The 26,191-nt window shown below is 43.0% G+C and overlaps 1 protein-coding gene across 1 annotated transcript in view; it reads left to right on the top strand.

The window, feature by feature from the left end:
- The first annotated feature begins 1,921 nt into the window (after positions 1-1,921).
- Positions 1,922-26,191, top strand: part of tbc1d2 (TBC1 domain family, member 2) — a 45,961-nt gene continuing 21,691 nt past the window's right edge. Inside the window, exons 1-7 of the mRNA XM_020515762.2 lie at positions 1,922-1,976; positions 6,331-6,466; positions 10,812-10,951; positions 16,134-16,321; positions 19,818-20,201; positions 21,139-21,249; positions 25,576-25,760. Coding sequence (XP_020371351.1) covers positions 1,922-1,976; positions 6,331-6,466; positions 10,812-10,951; positions 16,134-16,321; positions 19,818-20,201; positions 21,139-21,249; positions 25,576-25,760 — 1,199 coding nt within the window. The remainder of the gene's footprint in view (positions 1,977-6,330; positions 6,467-10,811; positions 10,952-16,133; positions 16,322-19,817; positions 20,202-21,138; positions 21,250-25,575; positions 25,761-26,191) is intronic.

The raw sequence follows: 26,191 nt of genomic DNA, 5'->3' as shown, positions 1-26,191 counted from the left end.
CAACCAAACCAACCTCAAGCAGGTGATGCCAAAATACCACCAGCGCATCTCATGCCCCACCAGGGGACTGAGCGTCCTGGACCGCTGCTACACAGCCATCAAAGATACCTATCACTCCATTCCCTGCCCACACTTTGGAAAATCAGATCACAGCGCTGTGTTCCTCCTCCCAGCTTACAAGCAGAAGCTGAAATGCAAGGAGCCTCCACAGACAGAAGTACAATGCTGGTCCAAGGCAGTGTCTCCAGAACCTCTTGGTATCGGTGGACTGGACCATATTCAAGTACTCAGCGGAAAACTTAGACAAGTATGCCATCACCATCACGGACTTCATTAGCAAATATGCGGAGGACAGTGTACTAAAGAAGTCATACCAGGTGTTCCCTAACCAAAAACCTTGGATGAACCAGGAAATCCACCGCCTACTGAAGACCAGGCGCACAGCATTCAGGTCGGATGACCTCAGACCTATAAAGAAAATCCAGATATGTCCTCCTCAAAGCCATCACGGATGCCAGGAGACAGTACCGGACCAAGTTAGAGACCCAAATCAACCATACAGACTCTGCCGCCTATGGCAAGGCCTAAACGACATAACGGGATACAAAATGAAGCACAACAAGATAGCGACAAAGACATCCCTCCCTGACGTGGTCAATGCTTTCCATGCTCGGTTCGAGCAGAATACCAGCGGCACGGTGTCACCTGCCCAGACAGCCCCGTCACACCTGTGGCCACCGTCACCGCTGCAGAAGTCAGTTCGGTTTTCCCGAGAGTCAACCCAAGGAAAATGATGGGCCTGGATGGAGTCCCCGGCCGAGCACTCCGATCCTGTGTGGATCAACTGGTGGAGGTGTTCACCAACATCTTCAACCTTTCCCTCCTACAAGCCAAAGAAGCTTCAAGAAGACCACCAACATTCCAGTACCTAAGAAAGCACATGAAACGTGCCTTACTGACTATAGCCTCGTGGCTCCTACCTCAATAATGATGAAGTGCTTCGAGAGGCTGGTCACGGCCCACATCTACTCCAGTCTCCCAGCCAGCCTAGATCCCCTGCAATTTGCCTACCGACATAACAGGTCCACAGCAGACCCCAATTCCCTAACTCTGCACTCATCCCTGGAACATCTGGACAACAAAGACACCTACATCTGACTCCTGCTCATTGACTACAGCTCTGCCTTCAATACTATTATCCCCTCCAGATTGATCTCAAAACTGTGTGACCTTGGTCTCAGCTCTGTCCTCTGCAATTGGATCCTCAGCTTTCTCACCCACAGGCTGCAATCAGTGAGGATAGGTAACTGCACCTCCTTCATAAAACATTCAACACTAGAACGCCCCAAGGATGTGTTCTCAGCCCCCTACTGTACTCCATGTACACCCATGACCGTGGTGCCAAATTCTGAATGTTTGCCATCTACAAGTTTGCTGATGACATCACTGTGGTAGGACAGATATCAAACAACGAGTCAGAATACAGAAAGAAGATAGAGGTGATTTGCTTGGTGACATGGTGCAATGAGAACAGCCTCTCTCTCAATGTCAACAAAACTAAAGAACTGATCATTGACTTCAGGAAGAGACAGGAGAACATACACCCATCTACATCAATGGAACGGTGGTCGAAAGCATCAAGTTCCTAAGAATGATAACTGACAACCTGTCCTGGACTTCCCACGTAGATGCAACAGTCAAGAAGGGACAACAATGCCTCTTCCTCAGGCGGCTCAGGATATTTGGCATGTCCACAAGGATCCTCACCAACTTTTATACATGCCCCATTGAAAGCATCCTGTCCAGGTGCATACCAACCTGGTATGGCAACTGCTCTACCCAGGACTGTAAGAAACTACAGGAGGTTGTGTACACAGCCCGGACCATCACAGAAGCCAAACGTCCCATGCATTCTATTTACATGGCTTGTTGCCGTGGAAAGGCGGCCAACGTCATCACAGACCCATCGCACCCCAGTAATGATCTCCTGCAACTCTTCTGTCAGACAGAAGATACGGAAGCTTGAACACATGTTCAAGAACAGCTTCTTCCCTGCTGTTATTAGACTGATGAATTGACCCTCTAATTTCAAATAATGCTGATCTTGCCTAGTGCATGCTCTTTGCAATATAACTTGGATGCCTTTGTCAAGTTTTTTTCACCCTATGATCTGTGTGTCCTTGATTACAATGATCTGCCTGTACTGCTGGTAAACAAAGCTTTTCACTGTACTTAGGTACACGTGACAATAAATCAATCAAAAAATTGTCCCCTTAGGTCCCTTTTTATATCTTTTCTCTCTCACCTTTAAACCTATGCCCTCCAGTTTTGGACTTCCCCACACTCTGGGGGAAAAGACCTTGTCTATCTACCCTATCCACGTCCCTCATGATTTTATAAACCTCTATAAGGTCACCTCTCAGCCTCTGACACTCCATGGAAAATAGCCCCAGTCTATTCAGCCTTTCCCTTTAGCTCAACCCCTGCAACGCTGGTAACATCCTTGTAAACCTTTTCTGAACCATTTCAAGTTTCACATCATTCCTCTAGCAGGGAGACCAGAATTGCACATAGCCTTCCAAAATTGGCCTAACCAATGTCCTGTACAGCCACAACATGACCTCCCAACTCCTATCTCGATGTGCTGACCAATAAAGGAAAGCGAACCCGAATGCCTTCTTCACTATCCTATCTACCTGCAACTCCAATTTCAGGGAACTATGAACCTGCACTCCAAGGTCTCTTTGTTCAGCGACACTTCTCAGGACTTAACCTTAAGTGTATAAGTCCTGCCCTGATTTGCCTTTCCAAAATGCAGCACCTCACATTTATCTAAGTTAAACTCCATCTGCTACTCCTCGGCCCACTGGCCCATCTGATCGAGATCCTGTTGTGCTCTGAGGTAACCTTCTTTGTTGTCCACTATACCTCCAATTTTGGTGCTGTCTGCCAACTTACTAATCATATCTTCTATGTTCACATTTAAATCATTTATGTAAATGACAAAATGCAGTGACCCAGCACCGATCCTTGTGGCACACCGCTGGTCACATGCTTCCAGTCTGAAAAGCAGCCCTCCACTACCACCCTCCATCTTCTACATTCAAGCCAGTTCTGTATCCAAATGACTAGTTCTCCCTGTATTCCATGTGATCTAACCTTACTGACCAGTCTACCATGTGGAACCTTGTCGAACGCCTGACTGAAATCCATATAGATCAACACCACCGCTCTACCCTCATCAATTCTCTTCGTTACTTTTTCAAAAAACTCAAGTTAATGAGACATGTTGACTATTCCCTAACCAGTCCTTGCTTTTCCAAATACATGTAGATCCTGTTGCTCAGAATCCCCTCCAACAACCTGCCCACCACCGGTGTCAGGCTCACCAGTCTACAGTTCCCTGGCTTTTCTTTACCACCTTTCTTAAATAGTGGCACCACATTAATCAATCTCCAGTCTTCCGGCACTTTGCCTGTGCCTATCAATGGTACAAATATCTCTGCAATGGGCGTAGCAATCACCTCCCTAGCTTCTAACAGAGTTCTATGGTACACCTGGTCAGGTGTCAGGGATTTATCCACTATTACGCATTTTAAGATGTACAGCACCACCTCCTCTGTAATATGGACATTTTCAAATGTCACTATTTATTTCCCCATGTTCTCTATCTTCCATATCCTTCTGCACAGTAAACACCATAAACACCGTAGTATCTCCCCCATCTTCTGTGGTTCCAAAAGTCAGCACACAGAGGCAGCCTTGCTGATCTTTAAGGGTCCTTATTCTCTCCTTAGTTACCCACCTTAGTCCTTAATGTGTTTGTAGAATCCCTTTGGATTCTCCTTAACCCTATTTGCCAAAGCTATCTTGTGTCCCCTTTTTGTCCTCCTCTTTTTTTCCTCTTAAGTATACTCCTACTGCCTTTATACTCTTCTAAGGATTCATGCGATTTCTCTGGTCTATACCTGACATATGCTTCCTTCTTTCTTTTGACCAGAGTGTGCTGACTTTTAGATAAGGTGTTGAACTGAGGCTTTGCCTACCCTGTCAAGTGGGTTCTGCTGACTTTGTGGCCACTATATTGAATAAATGCATGACCTTGTGGTCAAAATTTCTCCATTAGCAATATCATTAAAACAAAATCATGTGTGACGATTATCCTACTGTTTGTGGGATCTCACTGCATGCACCAATCACTTCCTATATTACAGTGGTGGCTTCAGATGTGACTTCCTTTGCACCTATTGAGCTGAATTTCCTGTTTCTGTGATGTGGATATGATACAATAACTTTTTGGCTGTACAAACGAGGAAAGACTGCTGTATGCACATGTTCACAAATGGTGCCCACAGTGAACCAAGCAGTATTACCTGTGCTAATGCACACAACAATGTTTTCAGCATCCCCAAATGTCAATGTCACCACTTCTAAATTTATGAATGATAACAAACTTGGGGGGGATAGTCAATACTGAAGAGGGCTGCAAGAGATATATAAATTTTGCGGAATGGCCAAAGAGTCAGCCAAGGAAATTCAACACCGAATGAATGTGAGACACTACTGTTGGTAGGAAGAGAAGGGCTGTCACTTAGTACTTAGAAGTTCCAAGTCTAGGTGGGGTGAAGGGATAAAGGGGATCTCAGAATACAGCTACATCAATCAATAAAAGCTGCGTTGTGGGTAAAATAAAAAGCAAACCGACTGTCAGGTTTTATTTCTGCAGGGATAGAATTGAAAAGTAAGTAAGGTTTATGCTAAACTTGCATTGAATTTTAGTTGGACCATAACTGAGTCACTGCATGTGATACTGGTTGTCATATTATGAAAAGTGTCTATTGAAAAGGCACACAAATAATTGCGTAGTAGTGCAGAACTTAAATGTTGCTTAAAAAGAGATACGCGGTTGAGGGATTGCATGGGTAGATATCAGGAAAGAATTAACAAGGTGGGTCTCCTTTCTTGAAAATGGAAGGCTGAGGAGTGACCAAATAGAGGTCTTAAAATTCTAAAGGGATTTGATAGATTGGATGCAGTGAGACAGTTTCCTTTGTGAGAAAGATCAGGACTGGAAGCTATGAATATAAAAATGGTCTCCAAGAGATCAAATAGACAATTCAGAAGAAAGTCCTTTACCCAGAGAGTAGTGAGAACATGGAACTCATTAACACCATGAGTGATTGAAGTGAACAGTATCAATGCATTTAAGGGGAAAATAGAAAAGCACATGAGAGAGAAGGGAATAGATGGTTATGATGGTAGATTTAAATAAAAAAGAGATGAGAGGTGGCTCGATTATAACACCATAAGAAGTAGGAGCCAAAGTAATCCATTTGTCCAATGAGTCTGCTCTGCTGTTCAATGAGATCATAGCTTATCTAATAATCCTTGACTCCATCTTCCTGCCTTGTCTCCATAACCCTTGGTTGCTCTACTGATCAAAAAATCTCAGCTTTAATATACTTAACCCCACCTTTACAGCTCCCTGTCATAAAGAATTCCACAGATTCACTGCGCTCTGAGAGAAGAAATTCCTCCTAGGCTCTGTCTTAAACGTTGACCCCTATTCTGAGATTATGTCCTCTGGTCCTAGACTGTCTCATAAGGGCAAACAACCCTTCTGCATTCACCCTGCCAAGTCCCCTAAGAATCTTATGCGTACCAACAAATTCTTCTAAATTCCAATGAGTACAAAACTAACCTGCTCAATCCTTCCTCATAAGACAATCCATCCACACCCAGGATCAACCTTATGAACTTTCTCAGGGCTGCCTCTAATGCCAGTACATCTTTCCTTAGATAAGGGGTTCAAAACTGTTCAGATGTTTCAGGTATAGTCTGACTAGTGCTTTGTATAGTTTTAGCAAGACCACCCCTAATTTTATACCCTATTCTATTTCAAATAAAGACCAACAGTCAATTTGTATTCTCTGTTATCTGATGAACATGTATGCTAATCTTTCAAGTATGGTACAGCATAAACAGCAGCTTGGGAGTTTGAGGTTGTGTTAATGCTGAATTGTCTGTGTCTGTTCTGTAAATCTTTATAATCCTATGTAACATTGTTCCTCATGTGTGCACATTAAGAAAAATGGACTGATTATGGCCTGTACAGTGTTTTGAAGTCTTTGCTTGTAGGTGCGAAAGCCTATAAAATTTGTATGCATTGGCATTTGAAATGGTATGAAATACCTTGCTCGAAAAAAAAATGGGAGCAGACAATTGAGTTTTAGAAAGTATAAATTGGGAATAATCAGCACTGATGACAAGTGAGTCATTTTTTCATACATTTTTAATGAGGGTGGTGAAAAAAGTTCTCATTTTTTTCAGAGGAAACAGATGAGTTCTTGGATCCTGTGAAAACGCCTACTGGTCTCGTCGGAGTGGAAGCAGCTTCTCTCCCTGCTCCCCTACAGCCCACCACCCTGCACAACATCTCTCTCAAACATCTGGGAACAGAAATCCAGTAAGTGTTTTTGACATTATAATATCTTTCACTGGGGGATGTGTAGGATATGCAGAGGTTATGGTTTGGAATATGTTGCCTTAAAGGATTGTGGAAGAAGATTCAGCAGTAACTTCCAAAAGGAGTTGGGTACATATATGATTGTAGAATTATAGAACCTACGGTGTGGAAGTAGTCCATCGAGAACACACCAACCTTCCAAAGAACATCCTACCCAGACCCACTCCTGTATCCTCACCCTGTAACCCTAGTCCACCTAACCTGCACATCCCTGGACACTATGGGGCAATTTAGCGTGACCAATCCAGATAACCTGCACATCCTTGGGCTGTGGGAGGAAACACACAGCACCCGGAGGAAACCCACACTGACACAGGGAGCATGTGCAAACTCCACACACAATCACCCGAGAATGGAATCAAACCTGGGACCCTGGTCCTGGGAGGCAGCAGCGCTAACCACTGAACCATCGTGCTGCATCCACAAATATTGTGAGGACTCTGGGGAAAGAGGTGTTGTGGAATTGGACAAATTGGGAAGCGCTTTCAAAGAGTCAGAAGAGGTGCAATGAGCCAAAAATAACTTTTTCCTCTGTGCTGTATAATTTGGCATTTTTAAGATCGGTGAAAGTGTGTTGTGCCTCTGGGAAATTTTCAGACTTGCATTCCCCATCCCCTCCAGCCCCACTCCCTGCCCCCACAATGCCCATGTGACCTGTTTTTTTCCTCATCAGGGCTGTTGCAGTAACAAACAAGCATACACGTGGGCACAGGCACACAGAGAAATAGGAGGATCCTTGAGGAACAATAAGGCAGAATATGCTGCATTTGTAATGGAGGGCTATCATCTCTGCAGAATGATTTTATGAAGAAAACCACACAATAAAAGCAGCCACTGAGCAGCAATGAAATAGAGAGGATTAAGTTAAAAAAATTTGAAACTGCGTGAAGCATGTCTATAGATTCAGACTTTAAAGCCACTTTTAATTATAAAAACCGAAAGAACTGCAGATGCTGTAAATCAGAAACAAAAAAAGAAGCTGCTGGAAAAGCTCAGCAGGTCTGGCAGCATCTGTGGAGAATAAATCAGAGTTAACATTTTGGGTCCGGTGACCCTTCCTCAGAACTGATGGTAGTTCTGAGGAAGGGTCACCAGACCCGAAACATTAACTCTGATTTTTTTCTCCACAGATGCTGCCAGACCTGCTGAGCTTTTCCAGCAGCTTCTTTTTTTGTTCCACTTTTAATTATGTTTGTGCTGCTAATTGCCAACATGAGCTCCTTTAAGATGGTGGTGTTAGCAGACGGTAAATGTGGTTTAAACACATCTTTGGTGAATAATGCCTTTGGTTTTACCAGACTCCCACTCATAATCCAAATTTCTTACCAATATAAACAGAACAGTGAGAAAGCTAAAATCTAAATATTAATGAGAATAATGATTAAAGTCATAGAGAACTTGTTTAATAACTGAAAGTTCAAAGCGTTACTTTGTTTGGGGACACAATGCAGGAGTTCTCAATCACTTGGACCACGGAGACTTTGTTCAAGACTCAGGCGCCCACTTCAACAACAAGTGCCTGATGGCTCTCAGACCATGAGACTATTGCATAACAGGGGTAATGTTTCTCGGGAGCAGTGGGGTCTGAGATTAGGATATCGAAGCTCTAGCTTCAGCCACTGTTATCAATCACTATTCAGCAGGAGAGGACAAGCTAAATATCAGCTGAAACCAGCCTGAGCTGTGATTGGAGAAATGGCATGTGGGCAGGTCAGAGCTTCTGTTCCAATCACAGATTCTGTCAATTTTGTGCCTGCTCTTCCCACAATCATGGATTCCTTCTCTACCGCTTTTACTGCTCCTCCTGATACAGAATCTTTGATTGGTCGAGACAGAGTCTGTGATTGGAACAGCAGCTCCATGGCTCCTGCGCTCACTGCTCCTCCAATCACAACTTTTACAGACAGATCCTACTCGAGGCAAATTGTCAGTTTGGAAAAAATAGAAAACTGAGTGAGAATGTCCTTCAGGCACTTTCATGGTTTGTTAGCTGACTTTTAATAAAAATAGAATAGCTAAACCCACTGACAGCTGTACCAAGTGGGAATTGTTGCTGCTGACCATCCAGCAGCCTTGTACTTTACCAGTGGGCTTTCAAAAAAAAAACTCATTCAGTTTTTATCGAAGCCCACTGGTAAACCACGAAGCTGCCTGAAGTTCAGAAGCAGAGGCTGCTGCCCACAGCAATGTCAATGGCATTAGCAGTTCTGAGTCATTTCCTTTTCTCTATAAAAGCAGTTTTTTTTGCCATTCCCCAAATTTTGTCGGGTTGCACTGGCCCAGGCTCCCATGGGAGATTTTGCTGTTCAAAGAGGTTCTGCTGGAAAACATTCATCAACAATGAGACCTTGGAGTGCAGGTTCATTGTTCATTGAAAGTGGAGTCCCATGCAGATAGGATGTGAAGAAGTTGTTTGGTAAGCTTGCCTTTATTGGTCAGTACATCGAGTAAAGGAGTTAGGAGGTCATTCGGGGCTGTACAGGACATTGGTTAGGCCACTTTTGGAATACTTTGTGCAATTCTGGCCCCCCGGCTACAGGAAGGATGTTGTGAAACTTGAAAGGGTGCAGAAAAGATTTACAAGGATGTTGCCAGGGTTGGAGAGTTTGCGCTATAGGGAGAGGCTGAATAGGCTGGGGCTATTTTCCCTGGAATGTCAGAGGCTGAGAGGTGACCTTGTAGAAGTTTATAAAATCACGAGGGGCATGCATAGGGCAAACAGATCAGGTCTTTTCCCCAGCGTAGGGGAATCCAAAACTAGACAGCATAGGTTTAAAGAAAGAGGGGAAAGATTTAAGAGACCTAAGAGGCAACTTTTTCATGCAGAGGGTGGTGTGTGTATGGAATGAGCTACCAGAGGAAGTGGTGGAGACTGGTACAATTACAACATTTAAAAGGCGACTGGATGGATATATGAAAAGGAAGGGATATGGGCCAATTTCTGGCAAACAGGACTAGATTAATTCAGGATATCTGGTTGGCATGGATGGGTTGCATCGAAGGGTCCGTTTCCATGGTCCATGTACAGCTCTATGACTCAATGACTCTATAACTCTCACCCAATCCTGTTTCCACACCCCAGCCCAAACCAAGCAGCGATTCATGGTTCAGATGTTTGCACTGGCTCTCCATTACTCAAATCGATTGTGATATCAGCAAGTCCTGGCACTTAGTCAACTATGTGAGGTACAGTCCAGATCAGATAAGCTGACCCTGCACTCAAAGATGTGCATAATGCTGGCATTTCCTCATTGCCCTTCAGGAGGTGGTGCTAAGCTACCTCCTGGCAACTGAGTGGATTGTTAGACCATTGCAGATGGCATTTAGACAAGGACATTGGATTGGGATTCAGATATAGGTCAGACCTGCTAAGGGTAGCGGATTTCCTTCCCTACAGGACATGTATGAACCAGAATGGACTTTCAGATAACAAGTTAGATAATTTCTGCAAATTCAAATTCCCCAACTGCTGTAATGCAATTCAAATTTGTGTCTCTGGATTACAATTCCTATAATATTACCCCATACTGTTGTTTCCTAGTGCATGCACACGTAATTGTTCAACAAGCTGGTCTCTCACTCAGAGTTGGAATGGGAAACTTGTTTTATTTTTTTTTCACCCAACCTGACATGATTCAAGGCTATTGTGGGTCTATTTCAGTCACTAGTAAATCACCAGTAGGGAATTCAGGAAAGAACTTTATTTATCCAGAGAGTGGTGAGAACATGGAACTTGCTACCCACAGGAAGTAGTTGAGGTGAATTGCACAGATACATTTAAGGGGCAGCGAAAAGAACATGTGAAACAGAAAGGAATAAGGATGTACTGATCTGGTGAGATAAATAGCAAGGGAGAAGACTTATGTATAGCATTAACTAGTTAGGCTAAATGACGTGTTCTTGTGCTGTAATAACTCTGATTATGGTTTGCATCTCCAATTTAAAGTGGAAAGTCCCTAAGTAATTTTAGTGCCAATAGAATACCATGCACTGACTTTGGACTTAGAAATGCTTTGAAGCATTTTACATTTGTACAGAATTATCATAAAGGACACACACAACAAGCACATAGATTACAAATGGCCCTTTGACTTAACTTACAATTTGTTTTCACAATGCTAGTCATTGATAGATTGTAAGATGTGATTCACTTCATACTGGATTTGTAATTCTTCATGTTTGCTAGATGTTGGTTATAGTGCACTGTTCTTCACACATTAAAGATTTACTTAGTCACCACTGTCATTTCATTTTTGGTTGTTGTTTGTTCATTTCCCCCAAACAGGAATTTTGGTTCTAAAACTGTATTTCAGTTCTCTGGAAACAAATCATTAAGAGAAAATAGGACATGTTTTGAAGAAACTAATCAGGGACCAAATGAGACTGGGCAAGATCTACCTCAGATCAAGGAAGGAGACATATCAGGTAGGGCTACAATGCATAACACTTCCAGACGAGAATCAAAAATGAATCTGTTTACATTTCCAAAAGCGGCTGTATTCCTCACCTCAGTGGATTATAGTGATTTGCCACTCACTGTGATTTATCTGCCTTTATGTGTGTTTTAGCTGGTTCAGCATGGGCTGCAGATGGCATGTAATATGAGTTTTGAAAAGAACATGCCTGGAAAGTACCAGTTTGACAACAGTGTTTCACTGCTGCTTTTTGATAAGGCCTGTAAGGACAAGTCCAGCACTAGGATCAGGCTCATCACTGGAAGATTGGACTCCGTGCGATCAAGGTTTTCTGCAAATTCTGTTTTAGAGAGCCTGTGATTACTGGTTGTTTATGCATTGAATTGCTTGCCTTTGTTTTCCAGATTAATTCTTCTTTCCTTTTATTGATAATTTATCAAGTATCATATAATTATCAGTGGAAATTTGAGAAGAGGTCTTGTGGATCCTTTTGTCCCCCACTAAAATCCTGGAATGATACAGCCCTGGAGATTATTAATTTATTTGCTCTTGTATAATGAGAATCACTGGCATGGGGCAACATTCATTGACTTTGAACAGTGGTAATGAGCTGTCTATAATAGGCGAATAACTGACCTCCTGATTCCTCAGAACCAGTCCACCACCTACATGGCACACGTTAGGAGTGCAATGCAACATTCCCACACTTTTCTAACTGATGATGCCTCCAACAATACTCAGGAAGCTAAATATCATCCAGGACAGAGTAGCCTGCTTAATTGGCACCCTGTCTATGGACACCAAATGGAAGCTGTGTGCTATATACAAGATGCACTCCAATAACTCACTGACAGCATCTCCTAATCTCATGACATCTACCACCTTGAAGGACAAGGGCAGTAGATGAGCAGATCACCTTCACCTACAAGTTCTCCTCCAAGCCATACAGCATTCTGACTCAGAAATATGTCCTTGCTCTTGTATCATCTCTGGTCAAAGCCTTGGAAATCCCTTCCTAACAGGACTCCAGGTGCACCTACACAATATGGATTGCACCAGTTCAAAATGTTGACCCACTACCGTCTTCTGAAGGGCAATTACGGGTGGGCAATAAATGCTGGCCCAGCTAGTGACATAACATCCTATGGGAAAAAAAATTAGTGACTTGCTAGGACATTGCAGAGGGCAATCTAGAGCCACCAAGATTGCAATGGGTCTGGGGTCACATGTTCTCAGACTGGAGAAAGGTAGCAGATTCCTCCTGCTATATATTTTTACACTAATCTGGTGGTTGCAGAATGATTAATAATGAGAGAACTTTTCCTTCTTGATTTAGTAATTCATTGAGTATGAATTCTGCAGTGGGATTCAAACTCATGTCCCGGAGCATTAATCTGCACCTACCAGATTATAAGTCAGACACAGTGTTCATGTGCTCTTGAAGAGAGAGATCCAATTGGTCTCACTCCTCTGCTCTGAATTTTTTTCTTCAAGTATATATCCAATTCTCTTTAGAAAATTATTCTTGAATCTGCTTCCGACACCCTCTCAGGAATGCATTCAAGCTTTTCAAACTAATGTACAAAAAGACATTCCTCTAGCTTTGCTGCCAATTAACCAGAAACCTGTGTCCTCAGATAATGAATGCTGCTGCCATTGTCATTAGTTTTCCCTTGTTATGAAAGATGGCCATTTCTCCTGTGCCTAGAGTCATCCGTTTTGTCTCCCTCGTGTGTCAACTGTGTGGCTGCTTGTGTTCTTCATTATCTGAAGGAAGCAACAGAATTGCTCGAGATTGCTCCCTGGGTCGTTCTTTCTTGTGCAATTTTCTCCCAGTCATTGGTGAAGACGCCATGTTTCCTGAGGCTGGCCTTCAAGGAGTTCATGGACCTTTTATCTCAACCTACCTCACAGAATGTGTCTAAGTTTACATTGTGAATTTGTGACGGCCTTGAAGATTTTGTTTATGATCGTATAAACTGCATGTCCTCTGCATTGGAGCTGAGCTCTGATGATAAGTTTTCCAGATATTTTTGTTCTTTGCAGTATCTCAGTGTCAGTCAGTTTGTCTTCCCATTTGTTGTCCTTGATGTTCCATATGCATCTCCTGGGGCACCTGCTCAGCTGCTTCACATGTTTGTTCCCTCCCAGGAGGGTAGCTATTACTGCAGCTTTGCACAAAACTAGTTCTGTTGAAAGTTTAATACCTCATTTCTTCCAGGTCTTTTGAAAAACAAGCTAATATAGGGCTTAATCTGGCAATTTATTCACTTTTGGTACAGACATGTCTAGTGATTGTGTTTGAGTTATCTACCATCTTCAGGGTTGTGTTATTGATACTTATAGTAGATGGGCTATAGCTGGAATTTGGTGGTTGGTCAAGTGTTTTTGTCTTCTTTCAGCTAATGGTTAGCCCATAGCCATCAACTGCTTTCGAAAAAACAGTTTGTGATCCATTTGGAGACCATGCACACAGTGATAGTCATTGATAAATGCTGCATGAAACACATTCCTAAAGTGCTCAAGCCAGCAATCTTCGATAACTTCAATGTCTGGTTGGGAAAGATTCCTTGTTTAAGGTTTTAGCAAAGATTTGTAACTCGGGTTGTGGGTGAGATTGCTGACTCACTCACCGAACTGGCTCATTTTCGTTCAGGCGTTTCATCACCGTGCGAGGTGATATCATCAGTGAGGCCTCCAATGAGGTGATGTTTTTCTACTCCGCTTGGAATTTATACTGTGCGGTCCGTTATGGTGAGTAGTGTCATTTCCGGTTTGTTCTGTATGGGTTTGTATATGGGGTCCAATCCTATATGTTTGTTGATTGCATTACGGGCGGAGAACCATGCCTGTAGGAATTCCCGTGCGTGTCTACGTTTGACTTGAGCTACTATGGTTACGTTGTCCCAATTAAACTGATGGCCTTCATTGTCTGAATGTACCGATATGAAGGAGAGTTCAACATGTCGTTTGCTCAGCTAGCAGCAAAACAACACGACGAACTTTCCTTAATATCAGTACACTCCGACAATGAAGGCCATCAGTTTAACTGGGACAACGTAACCATAGTAGCCCAAGTCAAACATAGACACGCACGAGAATTCCTAGAGGCTTGGTTCTCCGCCCATAATGCAATCAACAAACATATAGGATTGGACCCCATATATAAACCCATACAGAACAAACCTGAAATGACACTACTCACCATAACGGACCGGACAGTATAAATTCCAAGCGGAGTAGAACAACATCCCTTCATCGGAGGCCTCACTGATGATGTCACCTCGCACGGTGACAAAATGTCTGAATGAAAACACGCCAGCTCAGTAAGCAAGTCAACAACCTCAAGATTCCTTGTCATCGATGAGAATAGGTGTGTTGCCTTTTGATGGAAGACCACATTCACACCCTCCTGGATTGGTTGCGCTGCCTCTGCCTAATGCAGATGGATTTCGATTTTCCAGCCATGTTGCAATTTAGAGTTTCCTTAATTTGATGATTGGTTTCGTTGAACCAGTCCTGGTAGTCTCTGTCACATTCTCAAGACATCATTAGCAACTTCCGAGACTTTTGATTTGAAGGTTGACCATACTTCATCAAGATCATCTCTTGGGTTTTCTTTGGAGGAGATCTGGTCTTTGGGTTTGAGCCTGAAGTGCTGAAATGTCTAGCTTCAGAATGTGTTGCTCATCTTTTCAGCGAGGTAGGAAATCTCATGTTGGAGCATAGCTGTGGTATATAGATCTTTCTTCTCCTCTCATAACCCTGATGATTATCATATCTTTTATGTTACTCTGTTACACAGCAAGTGGAAGTGTTCACCACTGTTGTGGTGCAATGTGGCAGTTCCTCCGGTCTTTCCTCATGGATGATTTGTCAAATAGCAACCTTAGCAAATCCCCTCCATGGTGGAAAAGAGGAGCAGAGGATTAGCATTGAGAAAATAAGGGATTAAGATTTATTGTAAAACACCAGTTTGGCATGTTCAGGCAGGTTTCCAGCCAAGAAATCCTGCAGCATTCTGTATTTGAAAGCTAAAGCTTGAATTCCACCTGGTTTAGTAAGTGGTGGTTTTCCTTTGCAAGCGGAACATCAGAAAAAAACTATGTTCATTTTCAATAGTTGCTCGTAATTCTCTTTGTTATCCAGAGTGTAAAAGAAAATCTTGAGTATTTCTGTTGACTGTATGTTGGTTTTGTGGCTCCTATGGTTCCATGCTGGAGAATCCGTTTTGTAAATAATAAATGATTTGTTGTCACAGTTCACACGTGATTGATGTTAAGCAGGACTTCATCTTTCTCCTTGTAGTCATTGCTCGGCTGTTTTTTAGACTGGAAGAGAAAGAAAAGAACCACCGTTTATATAGCTCTATTCACGACCCCCAGATAATCCAAAGTCCTTTATTTGAAGTATGAGTGTATAAGAAACATGGTCACCAATATGCAGGCAAGCTCCCACAAGCAGCTAAGTTATAAATCTGTTGCAGTTGTTGGTTGAGTATTGGCTTGGACATCTGGTGAGAGAACCCCTGTTCTTTTTTTGAATTATGCTGCAAGGTCTTTTACAATCATCTGTCTAAGAGGGCAGATAGGCATTTAAAATCTACCTGAAATGCAGTGCCTCCAACCCTGTAGCACACCCTCAATACAGTCAGCCAGAGGGAGGAATCTTGTTCCTTTGGCCTTGCATGGGCCAATCCAAAGGACTATGGACTCTTCGTGTCTTAGTGTAGCTGTAGACACAACGAGGAGAGTTGCCGTGCCTGGAACTTTCTGTCTGCAAAAAATTTAGAAGTAGGTTTAACAGTTTTCGACAGGGAATTGGATACATAAATGAAATGGAATAGTTTTCAAGGCTGCAGGCATAGGAGCTCTTTCAAAGAGCCAGTGTAACTACAGGGAGCTGAATAGTATTCCTCTGTGCTGTTTGATCCCATAAATACAGAGATACTTGATAAAAGATATGGAAAAATTCCTGATTTTCCTTAAATAAAGGTCAATCCACTGATGGTGGTTTTAAATTTAGTCACCAATGAGGATGAAGGTTAGAATTCCCCAATTATGTGAAACAGACACTGGAACTGTGATCTCACTGAGTAACTCTGCAGACGTGGGTCCAAATGACTTTAATAAAAGGCTATTGCTGTGTGTATAGCAGTGCATAATAGGCCTGTGTTTGTCTTTTTTTTTTAGTTAAGGACTTACACCAGGAAGAGCAGAAGACCCCATTTCAGAAGAGTACTAGGGGCAGTTTGAAATTGCTGACCAATCGATTCAACAACACACCGTTGCCTGCAGAGGAGGACAGGAATAGCCCAGACAACAACACAAGGTTACACAATGACATCTTGAGACTCACCAACGAGCTTAATGCACAGAGGGTAAAGTGACCTATTTGTGTTGGCTCTGGTAATGGGAGCATTTTCTACAAAGTTATTGAAAACACAGCATAAGTTGTCTCTCTTGTATTTCTGAAGTGCAACAGAAGGATTGAATGGTATAACTTGGAAGTAGGCTTCTTTGAAGAGCCATCCAATTTGACCCACATCCCCGTCATTTCCCCATGGCCCTGCAATTTTATTTTACCTCTTCACCTGTTTATCCAATTCACTTTGGATAGGTTGCCATGTCTCTTAAAAACATTGAAAGAAAAAAAGACTTGCATTTATACAGAGCCTGACTGCATTTTCTTCATAATTTTTTTTTAAGTGTAGCCACTTTAGGGTGTCGGAAATGTGGCAGCTAAATTGCTGTTTGCAACTTCCCTCAAAATGGAATCAGTTAATGACTAGCCCGTCTGCTTTTATGCTGATGATTGATATTGATCTCAGGATGCACAGAAGAATAAATAGACCACTTGTTCCAAAAATTGGCCTTTAGGAACTTCCACATCCTTCTGAGAGTGTTGACAGGGATGCTGTGTGAAGTCTCAACTAAAGGCATTTGACAATTTTCCCTTGATACAGCACTGGGAATGTCAGCCTAAGTTTTTATGGTCAAGCCTCTAGAATGGGGACTTACCGACCAACTATTTTTATTCAGAAGAGAGTGAGAGTGTTACACACTGAGCAATGACTGATGTCAACCATGTAATAGAGAACTGGAATTGGTCATAGGCCAGACTGGTTCAGTGTGGCATTTTTACAACAAATCTTAATCCTTTATTTGCTCAACACCAATCCTCTGCTCTCTTCACTAAAACAGTCAAGTTCTTTGTAATTAGTCAAACAATTATTTTTCTGATGGTAACCAACCAATTGCTAACCCATTCAGTTTCCCATGGCAGGACTTTTGGTGTCCTTGCTTAAGAAATAATTTACTTACATTTGAAGCAGTTCAGAGAAGGTTTACTTGATTTTCCTAGGTTTTGTGAGGAAAGATGAGTAGGTCTCAGCCATGGGAGTTGAGAAGGATGAGAACTGACCTTATTCGCATAGAAGATTCTGTGGGGACTTGACAGGGTGTGTGTTGAGAGCATATTTCCCCTTATGGGGGAGACTGGAATGAGGGGAACAGTTTAAAAATTAAGAGACTCCCACTTCAGATTGAGATGAGAAGATTTTATTTTCCTCTCAAATAAACATTAGTCTGTGGCATTCTCTTCCTCAGAGAGCAGTTGAGGATGAATCATCGAATATGACCAGGCTGAGACAGACAGATATTTGATGGGTAAAGGAGTTGAGGGTTAGTGGGGGCAGGGGGTTTGGAGGGGTGAGATTTTGTGGACTTGGCTGGGATGTGGGGTGGAGGGAATAGGGGTTGGGGGGATGGAGGAGGGAAGGTGCAGAGTATGAAGTTGAGACTACAGCCAGATCAGCTTTGGTCTTATCGAATGTTACAGCAGGCTTCAAAGACCAAATGGCTTACTCCTGCTCTTTATTCCTGTGTCCTGATGGGATTTCAGCAGATTCTACTTTTGTCCCATAATCACTGTACCCCATCAGCAGAAAGTTAGCTGTAACCCAAGTTGTCGCAGATTGGGATATCCCACTTTCTCCCCATAACCCTTGATTCCTTTATTGATTAAAAATCTATCTCAGCCACTTCAGAGGAGTCCCAGGGTCACTGGACTCGAGATATTAACTCTGTTTCTCTCTCCGCAGATGTTGCCTGACCTGAGTTTCTCCAGCTATTTCTGTTTGTGCTTGTCATTTTATTTCTCTTCCATGGGTTATGGATAGTGTTGGTCGAGTGAAGTGGAGTGTTACGTTGTTTCAGAATCAACTACGTTACACTGAGTCTGGAGTTATATCAGTTAAGCACGGCGGATTCCCTTCTCTAATGGGCATCGGTGAACGTATTTTAATAATAATCAATGACAGGTTCACAGTCACCATCACTGAGACTTGCTCTCATTCTCGATTTTTATTAATTGTGTTTAAACTCCCTCGTAAGGTTTGAACCTTTGACCTCAGACCATTAGCTTTCTTCTCTGGTTTACAAATCTAGTGACACTGTCACTTTGCTACCATTTCCATTATTTCCCTTCAACTGTCCCAATGAGTTCTATAAGGTTGCTCAAGTGCCCCTTTCTTAGAATGACCAGCTAAAGGTGGGTAATTTCCTCACCCTAATAGTAAATCTGTTCTTTTAAGAAAACATTCTTTTGTACTGATGTACAATGCCTTTTGTAGTTCATGCCTGTATTTTTACCGGGGTAAACAGTTTCTGGGGTGCATGCATAGCTGAGGGTGATGTTAAAATCATCAAAATTTTCACAGAATATGGAAGGCCGTTTGGTCTGTGGGCAGGCTGTTTGGAAACCTGTTCTTTTTATTTCACACCTCAGCCTTCTTCCCCATAATCCTGTAAATTAATTTTCTTCCAGTATGTTTCCGATCACCTTTCAGCAGGTTATTTTGGAATTTGATTCCACCATCCTTTAGGATAGCTACAAATCTTTAAAAAGAGAAAATCTGTGTAAAAATATTTTTCCTCCTTTCCCCCTCAACTTTATTTGTATCAATTCTTTTAAATCAGTGACCTTTGGGTATCGATTCACTTGTCAGTAGAAACAGTTTCTTCGCCCCTCTGTCTGAGAGTCCAGAACCAGAAGTCACAGTCTAAGGATTAGGGATACACGATTTCAGGACTGAGATGATGAGAAATTTCTTCACCCAGAGAGTGGTGGAAATGTGAAATTCTCTGGCACAGGAAGCTGTTGAGGCCAAAACATTGAATGTTTTCAAGAAGGAGTTAAATATAGTTATTGAGGCTAAAGGGATCAAAGGGTATGGGGAGAAAGTAGGAAACGGGTACTGAGTTGGATGACCAAACATGATCATGTTGAATGAAGAAGCAGACTTGAAGCGCCGAATAGCCTACTCCTGCTCATATTTTCTATCATGATTTTCAATGTCTCTTCTTAACTATCATTGCTCTGTGGAGGACAATACCAGCCTCTCGACATAACTGACATCCTTTATTCCCAAAACCATCTCGGTAAACACTCCCTGTGCTCTCATAGAATCTCTACAGTGCAGAAAGAGGCCATTTGGCCTATCAAATCTGCACTGACCCTGCAAAGAGTATCCCACCCAGACCTAAGCCCCTGCCCTATCACTGTAACCCATTAACCATGGCTAACCTGCACAATTTAGCTTGGCCAATCCACCTAACCCGCACATCTCTGGACTGTGAGAGGAAACCAGAATGAACCCATGCAGACATGGAGAGAATGTGCAAACTCCATGCAGACAGTCACCCAATCGGGTTGGAATCGAACCCGGGTCCCTGGTGCTGTGAGGCAGCAGTGCTAACCATTGAGCCACTGTGCCACTCCAGGGCTTCTTTCATTTCGGGTCCCCTTTTTGTGATAGGATGCCATCCTTTCTAATGAGAAAATGAATTGAGCGCTGACTTTTTTGTCGTCCTCAGGAATTGGTCAAGCTCTTGCACCGAGCCCTGGAGGCTGCACAGCAGGAGAAGAGGGCCTGCAACTCCTACCTCTCGGCAGACGACTCCACCCGCTTGGAGCTGGTGCGGCACAAGGTGAGGCAGGTCAGGGACTTGGAGAACCGGGTCAGTGCGTTGGAGAAGGAGAAGCAGGAGCTGGAGCAGAGCCTGAGGCTGCAGAGGGACCTTGTGGAGGAGTTGAAGCAGCATGCCCAGCTCCTGATGGAGAAGAACAACGCCAAACAAGAGGTCATCCTGAAACTCTCCGAGCAGATGGCCAACGAATACACCTCTCCGTCAGAAGCATGCGACAAAGTAACTGCCGAGACGATGAGGAAACTGGAGGAGAGATTTGCACATTTAAAGGTAATTAGATGGGGCTGATGGCAACACAGGTCTACCATGATGTAGAAACGAGAGGATGCCATCTAAGCCTTTGAACCTGCTTCACCCCCATTCCATGAGGCAGATTCCACCAGCCCTGTATCCCTAAACATTTTTGGTTAACTAAATCTTTCACTATTGTACTTAAAGTTGACAATAGATTTTGACTCGTGTGTGGAAGAGGGCTCCGAATATAAGCTGTCCCTTGTATATGAATTTCTCATCTCAACCCTTGGAAAAGTCTAGACCTGATTTTCAGGCATTTTATGTCATTCTAAGACCCTTTACAGGAGCAATTACTCCAATAATTGATAGCAAGGCGCAGAAGGGACAATTGGGGCAGATGGCCCAAAGAGGTGAGTTTTTGAGGAGCCTCTTGAAAGAGGAGGGTACGTTTACCGATGGGATTCTGGTGCTTTGGACCTCCAGGAGGCTGAGGCATGGCCCCCAGTGGCGGACCAACCACAGCTAAAATGTGACTCAGATGATTTGATGCCTTAGGCATGATTGGTAGAGCCCATGTTCATGTTCTCTTTAGTTCTGCCCTCCAGTCCTCCCAAAAACTGTCGTCTTCCAACTCTGCCTGCCTGGGCAAGCCCAATTTCCAATATTCTCGAGCCCATCTGTGACCTGGCCCCTTCCTCTCTATCTCTCTCTCTAACAAGGTTTGTTGAGAGTTTCAGGAGAAAACAGCAGGATTTCATGCAGTCAAAGCCAGGCCAAGGCTGGAGTGACTGTATCAAAGCTTGGTCTGATGACTTATAAAGGCATTTTGTTACTTTTTTAAAACAGTAAATTTTAGAGTTCGAGCTTGCAACCACATTGCCTTCAAATCCAATTTAAAGCGAATGAATTATAAATGGTTGTTAATTTTTGAAGTCTTTTGTTTCCAATATGGTGGGGTTTTTCTTTTTGACAGGATGATCAAGAAGCTTACAAAACGCAGAACAAGTTCTTGAACTCTGAGATCTACCAGGTCACTAAGCTTTGGCAGGCCACAGTGGATCGGGAGAATGCTTTGGCTATGAAGGTAAGTGATCCGGTTCACAGAACACATTACACCTGCAACTCCCTCCCAAACAACACTCTGAGTTCCTGCAGCTCTCAGATTGTAGCAACTCAAGGGGGCGGTTCAGCGTCACTTTCTGACGAGGTAATGAGGGACAGGTATAACAGACTTGATGGGCCGAAGGCTCTCTTCTGTCCTGTGTGATCCTATAGCTGTCAGACTTGACTCCACATTTGAACTGATATTGTTTCTACCCTAAGAAACAGGATCAGGATTAATCACTTGTCATCTCTGATCTATTTTTACCATCCTGTATGGTTATCACTCAGCAGGTTGAAGCCTAAACTCCACTTCCTGTCCTGCCCCCGTAACCCCTCGATAACTGTTTTTGCAGACACCTCATAATTCTCTCTGATAGATTTAATTTTGAATATATTTAATAATGCAGTCCCCACTGCTCTCTATGGGAGAGAATTCCAAAGGCTAACATGCCTCTTCGAGAAGAAATTCCTCCTCTTGACCATCCAAAATGGGAGACCCTTCTTTATGAACTGTCCCCCTGGATGTCGTGTGGCTTGGAGGGGAACTTGTGGATGGCAGTATTCCCATGCATCTGTTGCCTTTGTCCTTCTAAGTGGTAGAGATCACCAGTCTGGAAAGTGATGTTGAAGGAGTGTTATTGAGTTACTGCAGTCCATCTTGTAGACCGTACACACTGTTGCCACGGTATCAGTGGTCAGGGAGTAAATAATGAAGGTGGTGGATGTGGTGCCGATCATAGGGCTGCCTTGTCCTGCCTGGTGTCGAGCTTCTTGAGTGTTGTTGGGGCTGCACCGATCCAGGCAACTGTAGAGTATTCCATCACACTCCTGATGGACAGGCTTTAGAAAGTCTGGAGGTGAGTTACATGCTGCACAATTCCTAGCCTCTGACCTACACCTGAGGCCACTGTATTTATATGGTAAGTCGAGATTAGTTTCTGGGTAATGGTAGCCCTTAGGATGTTGATAGTGGGGAATCTGGTGATAACAGTTCCATTTAATGTCATGGGGCAGTGGTTAGAATGTCTCATTTTGGAGTTGGTCATTGCCTGGCATTTAGAGTGGCACAAATGTTACTTGCCACATGCAAACCCAAGCCTCAATATTATCAAGATCTTGTTGCATTTGAACATGGACTGCTTCAGTATCTGAGGAGTCGCGAATGGTGCTGAACACTGTGCAATCATCGGTGAACATCCCCATTTCTGACCTTATGATGGAGGGAAGGTCATTGTTGAAGCAGCTGAAGATGGTTGGGCTTAGGACATTACTCTAAGGAACTCCTGAAGAGATGCCCTGGACTTGAGACGACTGACCTCTAACAAGCATAACCATCTCCCTATGTGCCAGGTATCACTCCAACCAGCAGAGAATTTGCCCCCAGTACCTATCGATTCCAGTTTTTCTAGGGCTCCTTAATGCCACACTTGGTTGAATGCCACTTTGATGTCAAGGGTGGTCACTATGACCGTAAACCCCTTCCCCCCCGCCCCCTGGGGGAAAAAAAAGTTCAGCTGTTTTGCCCATGTTTGATCAAGGATTTCAGGAATTCCGAGTGGCCCTGATTGATTTTAAACTGGGCATCAGTGAACAGGTTACTCTTTAATAAATGCTGTTTGATAGCACCATTGACAACCCCCTGCTGTCGATTCTTCTAAACTCTGACAAGCTTAGGTACAGCCTGCTTAACCTTTCCTGATGAGATAACCACCTTATCTGTAAGAACTCGTAAAACCTTCTCTGAACTGCTTACAATACAAGTCCTTAAGTAAGGAGACCAAAACTGTTCACAGTAACTCTAAGCCCAGTCTCACCAAGCTCTGTATAGCTATAGCAAGATTTTCCTGCCTTTATGTTCATTTCGCTGGCAATAAAAGCCAACATTCCATATGCCTTCCTAATTAATTCCTGTATCTGCACACTGAGTTTATAATTCATGTACAAGGATACACTGATCCCCCTGTACTGCAACAGGCTGCAGTCTCCCTCCATTTAAGTAATATTCTACTTTTCCATTCTTCCTGCCAAAGTGCACATCCTCACAGTTTCCCACATTACACTCCATCTGTCAAACTTTTGTCCATTGACAGTTTGTAGACTCTTCTATCCTCCTCACAGCTTGCTTTTCTATCTCACATTATAACATCGGAAAATTTGGCTCCAGTCCAATTGGTCCCTTTATCCATGTCATGGATATAGATTGTAAATAGTTGAAACCGCAGCATTGATCACTGTGGCACTTCACTAGTCACAGCACACTGAGGTGAAAATGACTTTTTTATTCTGACTCTGTTTTCTGTTAGTTAGCCAACCCTTTCATCCATGCTAATTTATCACTCCAACACCATGAACTCTTATCCTTTGGCACTTTGTCAAGGGTCTTTTGGAAATCCAAATATGCTACATCTAAAGTTTCATCATTACTCACTCTGTTTTTGACCTTCAAGAACTCTAATAAATCTGTCAAAGACTGTGTTTCTCTTTCACAAAACCATGTTGACTCTGCCTGACTGTATTTCTCAAAGTCCTGTGACAATCTCATTAACAATTGAGTGTAGCATTTTCCTGACAACACGTTGAGTGGTCAATAGTTTGTGTCTCCCTCTTGAACATTTCTTGACAATTTTCCCAAATGGTTCCCCCCAACCCCTACTTCATCCAACCCCTTCTTCTTTTTCTGCCTTCCTCATTTTATCCAGCTTCCCCTTAAATGCACTTGCACTACTCACCTTGACCACTTCTTGCGGTAGTGAGTTCCACATTCTCACCACTCTCTGGGTAAAGAAATTTTCCAGAATTGCTAAGTGGATTTGTTAGTAACTGTCTTATTTTGATGATCTTTAGTTTTAGACTTCTCACATGAGTATTGAGTAAGATCTTCTTATCTCTGATTTAAATGTTACATTTCAATGCATTGATACTAAAACTGATAGACGGGGCAATCGGCAGGAAGTTGTGGGACAAGATAGGGGAGATGGGGGTGTTTAGGTTCAATTAAAAGAAAATTACAGAGAAAAACTGGCTGAAAGTTTTGTTTTGGAGAGAGTTATCAAAGGTGACATTCAAGCAGTTAAACTAAGGGATAGGTGAGGAAATTTGTAACTATAACCTCTTTCTCTCAAAAGCAGTTTTACAAATTGAATAGAAAAACCAAAGAACTGCAGATGCTGGGAATCAGAAACAAATCCAGAAATTACTGGAAAAACTCAGTCGGTCTGGCAGCACCTGTCGAGAGAAAGCAGAATCAACATTTTGGGTCCAGTGACCCTTCTTCAGAACTGTTATTTTGTTTTAGGAATTGATTTCTCTCCAGGAAACTGTGCTGCTAATTTATCAATTAAAATCTGGACTCCTTCTGAAGCCATCAGCCCTAAGTTTTCTGGTCACAAATAAATGCTGCAAATTGCAACTCGTTGTAATGGCAAAGTTTGAGACAGAGCTAACACCGTGTAAAGCTGGAGGAACACAGCAGGCCAGGCAGCATCAGAGGAGCAGGAAAGCTGATGTTTCGGGTTGGGATCCTTCTTCAGACCAACATCACCCTTCCTGCTGCTCTGATGCTGCCTGGCCTGCTGTGTTCCTCCAGCTCCACACTGTGTTATCTCTGACTCCAGCGTCTGCAGTTCTTACTATCTCTTGAGTCTGAGACAGAGCTGTGTGAAATAAATGGGCAATGTCTCTCCCTGGTGGAGATTTGCAGACATTCACACATGATTCCACAACCCAAAGGAGATTCTCTTGCAGTTCTTCAGAAAATCCAGCAGCAGCCTTGTGTCGTTCTTTCAAAATGATGTTTCTCTTCTGTCAGCCCTTCCATGCTCCCACATACGCAATGCTGTTGAAGTTAATTGGTCAAATTTCTTTTGCAGTAATTTCCCTCTGCTAGCTCTGATCCATCCAATTAGTCCCAAACTCCCACACCTTGCTGTTTCTCCATAACCTTATAAATTTTACTTTTTTAAGTAAATGTTCACCTTCCCCTTTTTGGAAATTACCCTTGAATCTGTTTCTGTCCCTCTTTCGGGCAGCATAGTTCAAATCATCATATCTGACTGTATAAAAACAAAATCTTAACCTTCAATTTCTTTTGCCAATAGTCTCAAATTTCTGTCCCCTGATTATGAAACTTTTTACCAAACAATTTCTCCTGACCCATTCTATCAAAACCCTTCATGCCTAGGAATTTTACTACTTCTCTCAGGAGTTAAGGTTTTATTTTACTGAAATAACTGTATGTGACGTTAAAGGCATTAACTATTTTTGAACCTGTTGCAATCTTGACAAACATTTTTTTTGTTTGCCCCAGTGTGCTTTTTTGAAGGCCAGGTACTGCCAGATCGAGAGCAAGTATTTGACAATACTTCACAAGCTTCAAGATGACATCAGTAACCAAAAAGAGACAGACCAGGATATGGTGAAGCAGCTTATTGCTGACCAGTCAAAATGGGAGAATAAAGATCAATCTGGCAGCAATGTTGGTGGTATTTGCAAGTGAGTAGAAAACAAGATGGCGTATCTTAATATTGAAACTTTCTCATTTATTGTTATGAAGCTATGAAGGACATCCATGTGTCTGCCAGGATACGGGCACTGCTTAGTGTAAACTGTAACAGGGCTAGTGCATGTTCCTCAGAGATAGTAGGAACTGCTGATGCTGGAGTCTGAGATAACAAAGTGTAGAGCTGGAGGAACACAGCGGGCCAGGCAGCATCAGAGGAGCAGGAAAGCTGACGTTTCGGGTCTGGACCCTTCCTGATGCTTGCCTTGGGACAGAATTGCCAGTCCCCTGCCGTAGCTCGTGTTACCACACTTCCAAGGAACGAGTCTAGAGTGCAATGGCGTATGCTGCATTTGCCTGACATGAGTGAAGCTCCAAGACAACAAGGTGCAGGGCTGGATGAACACAGCAGGCCAAGCAGCAT

This window comes from Rhincodon typus, chromosome 3 (genome assembly GCF_021869965.1).
Source record: "Rhincodon typus isolate 14 chromosome 3, sRhiTyp1.1, whole genome shotgun sequence".
Taxonomy (NCBI): domain Eukaryota; kingdom Metazoa; phylum Chordata; class Chondrichthyes; order Orectolobiformes; family Rhincodontidae; genus Rhincodon; species Rhincodon typus.
This window is presented reverse-complemented; position numbering and strand designations above follow the sequence as displayed.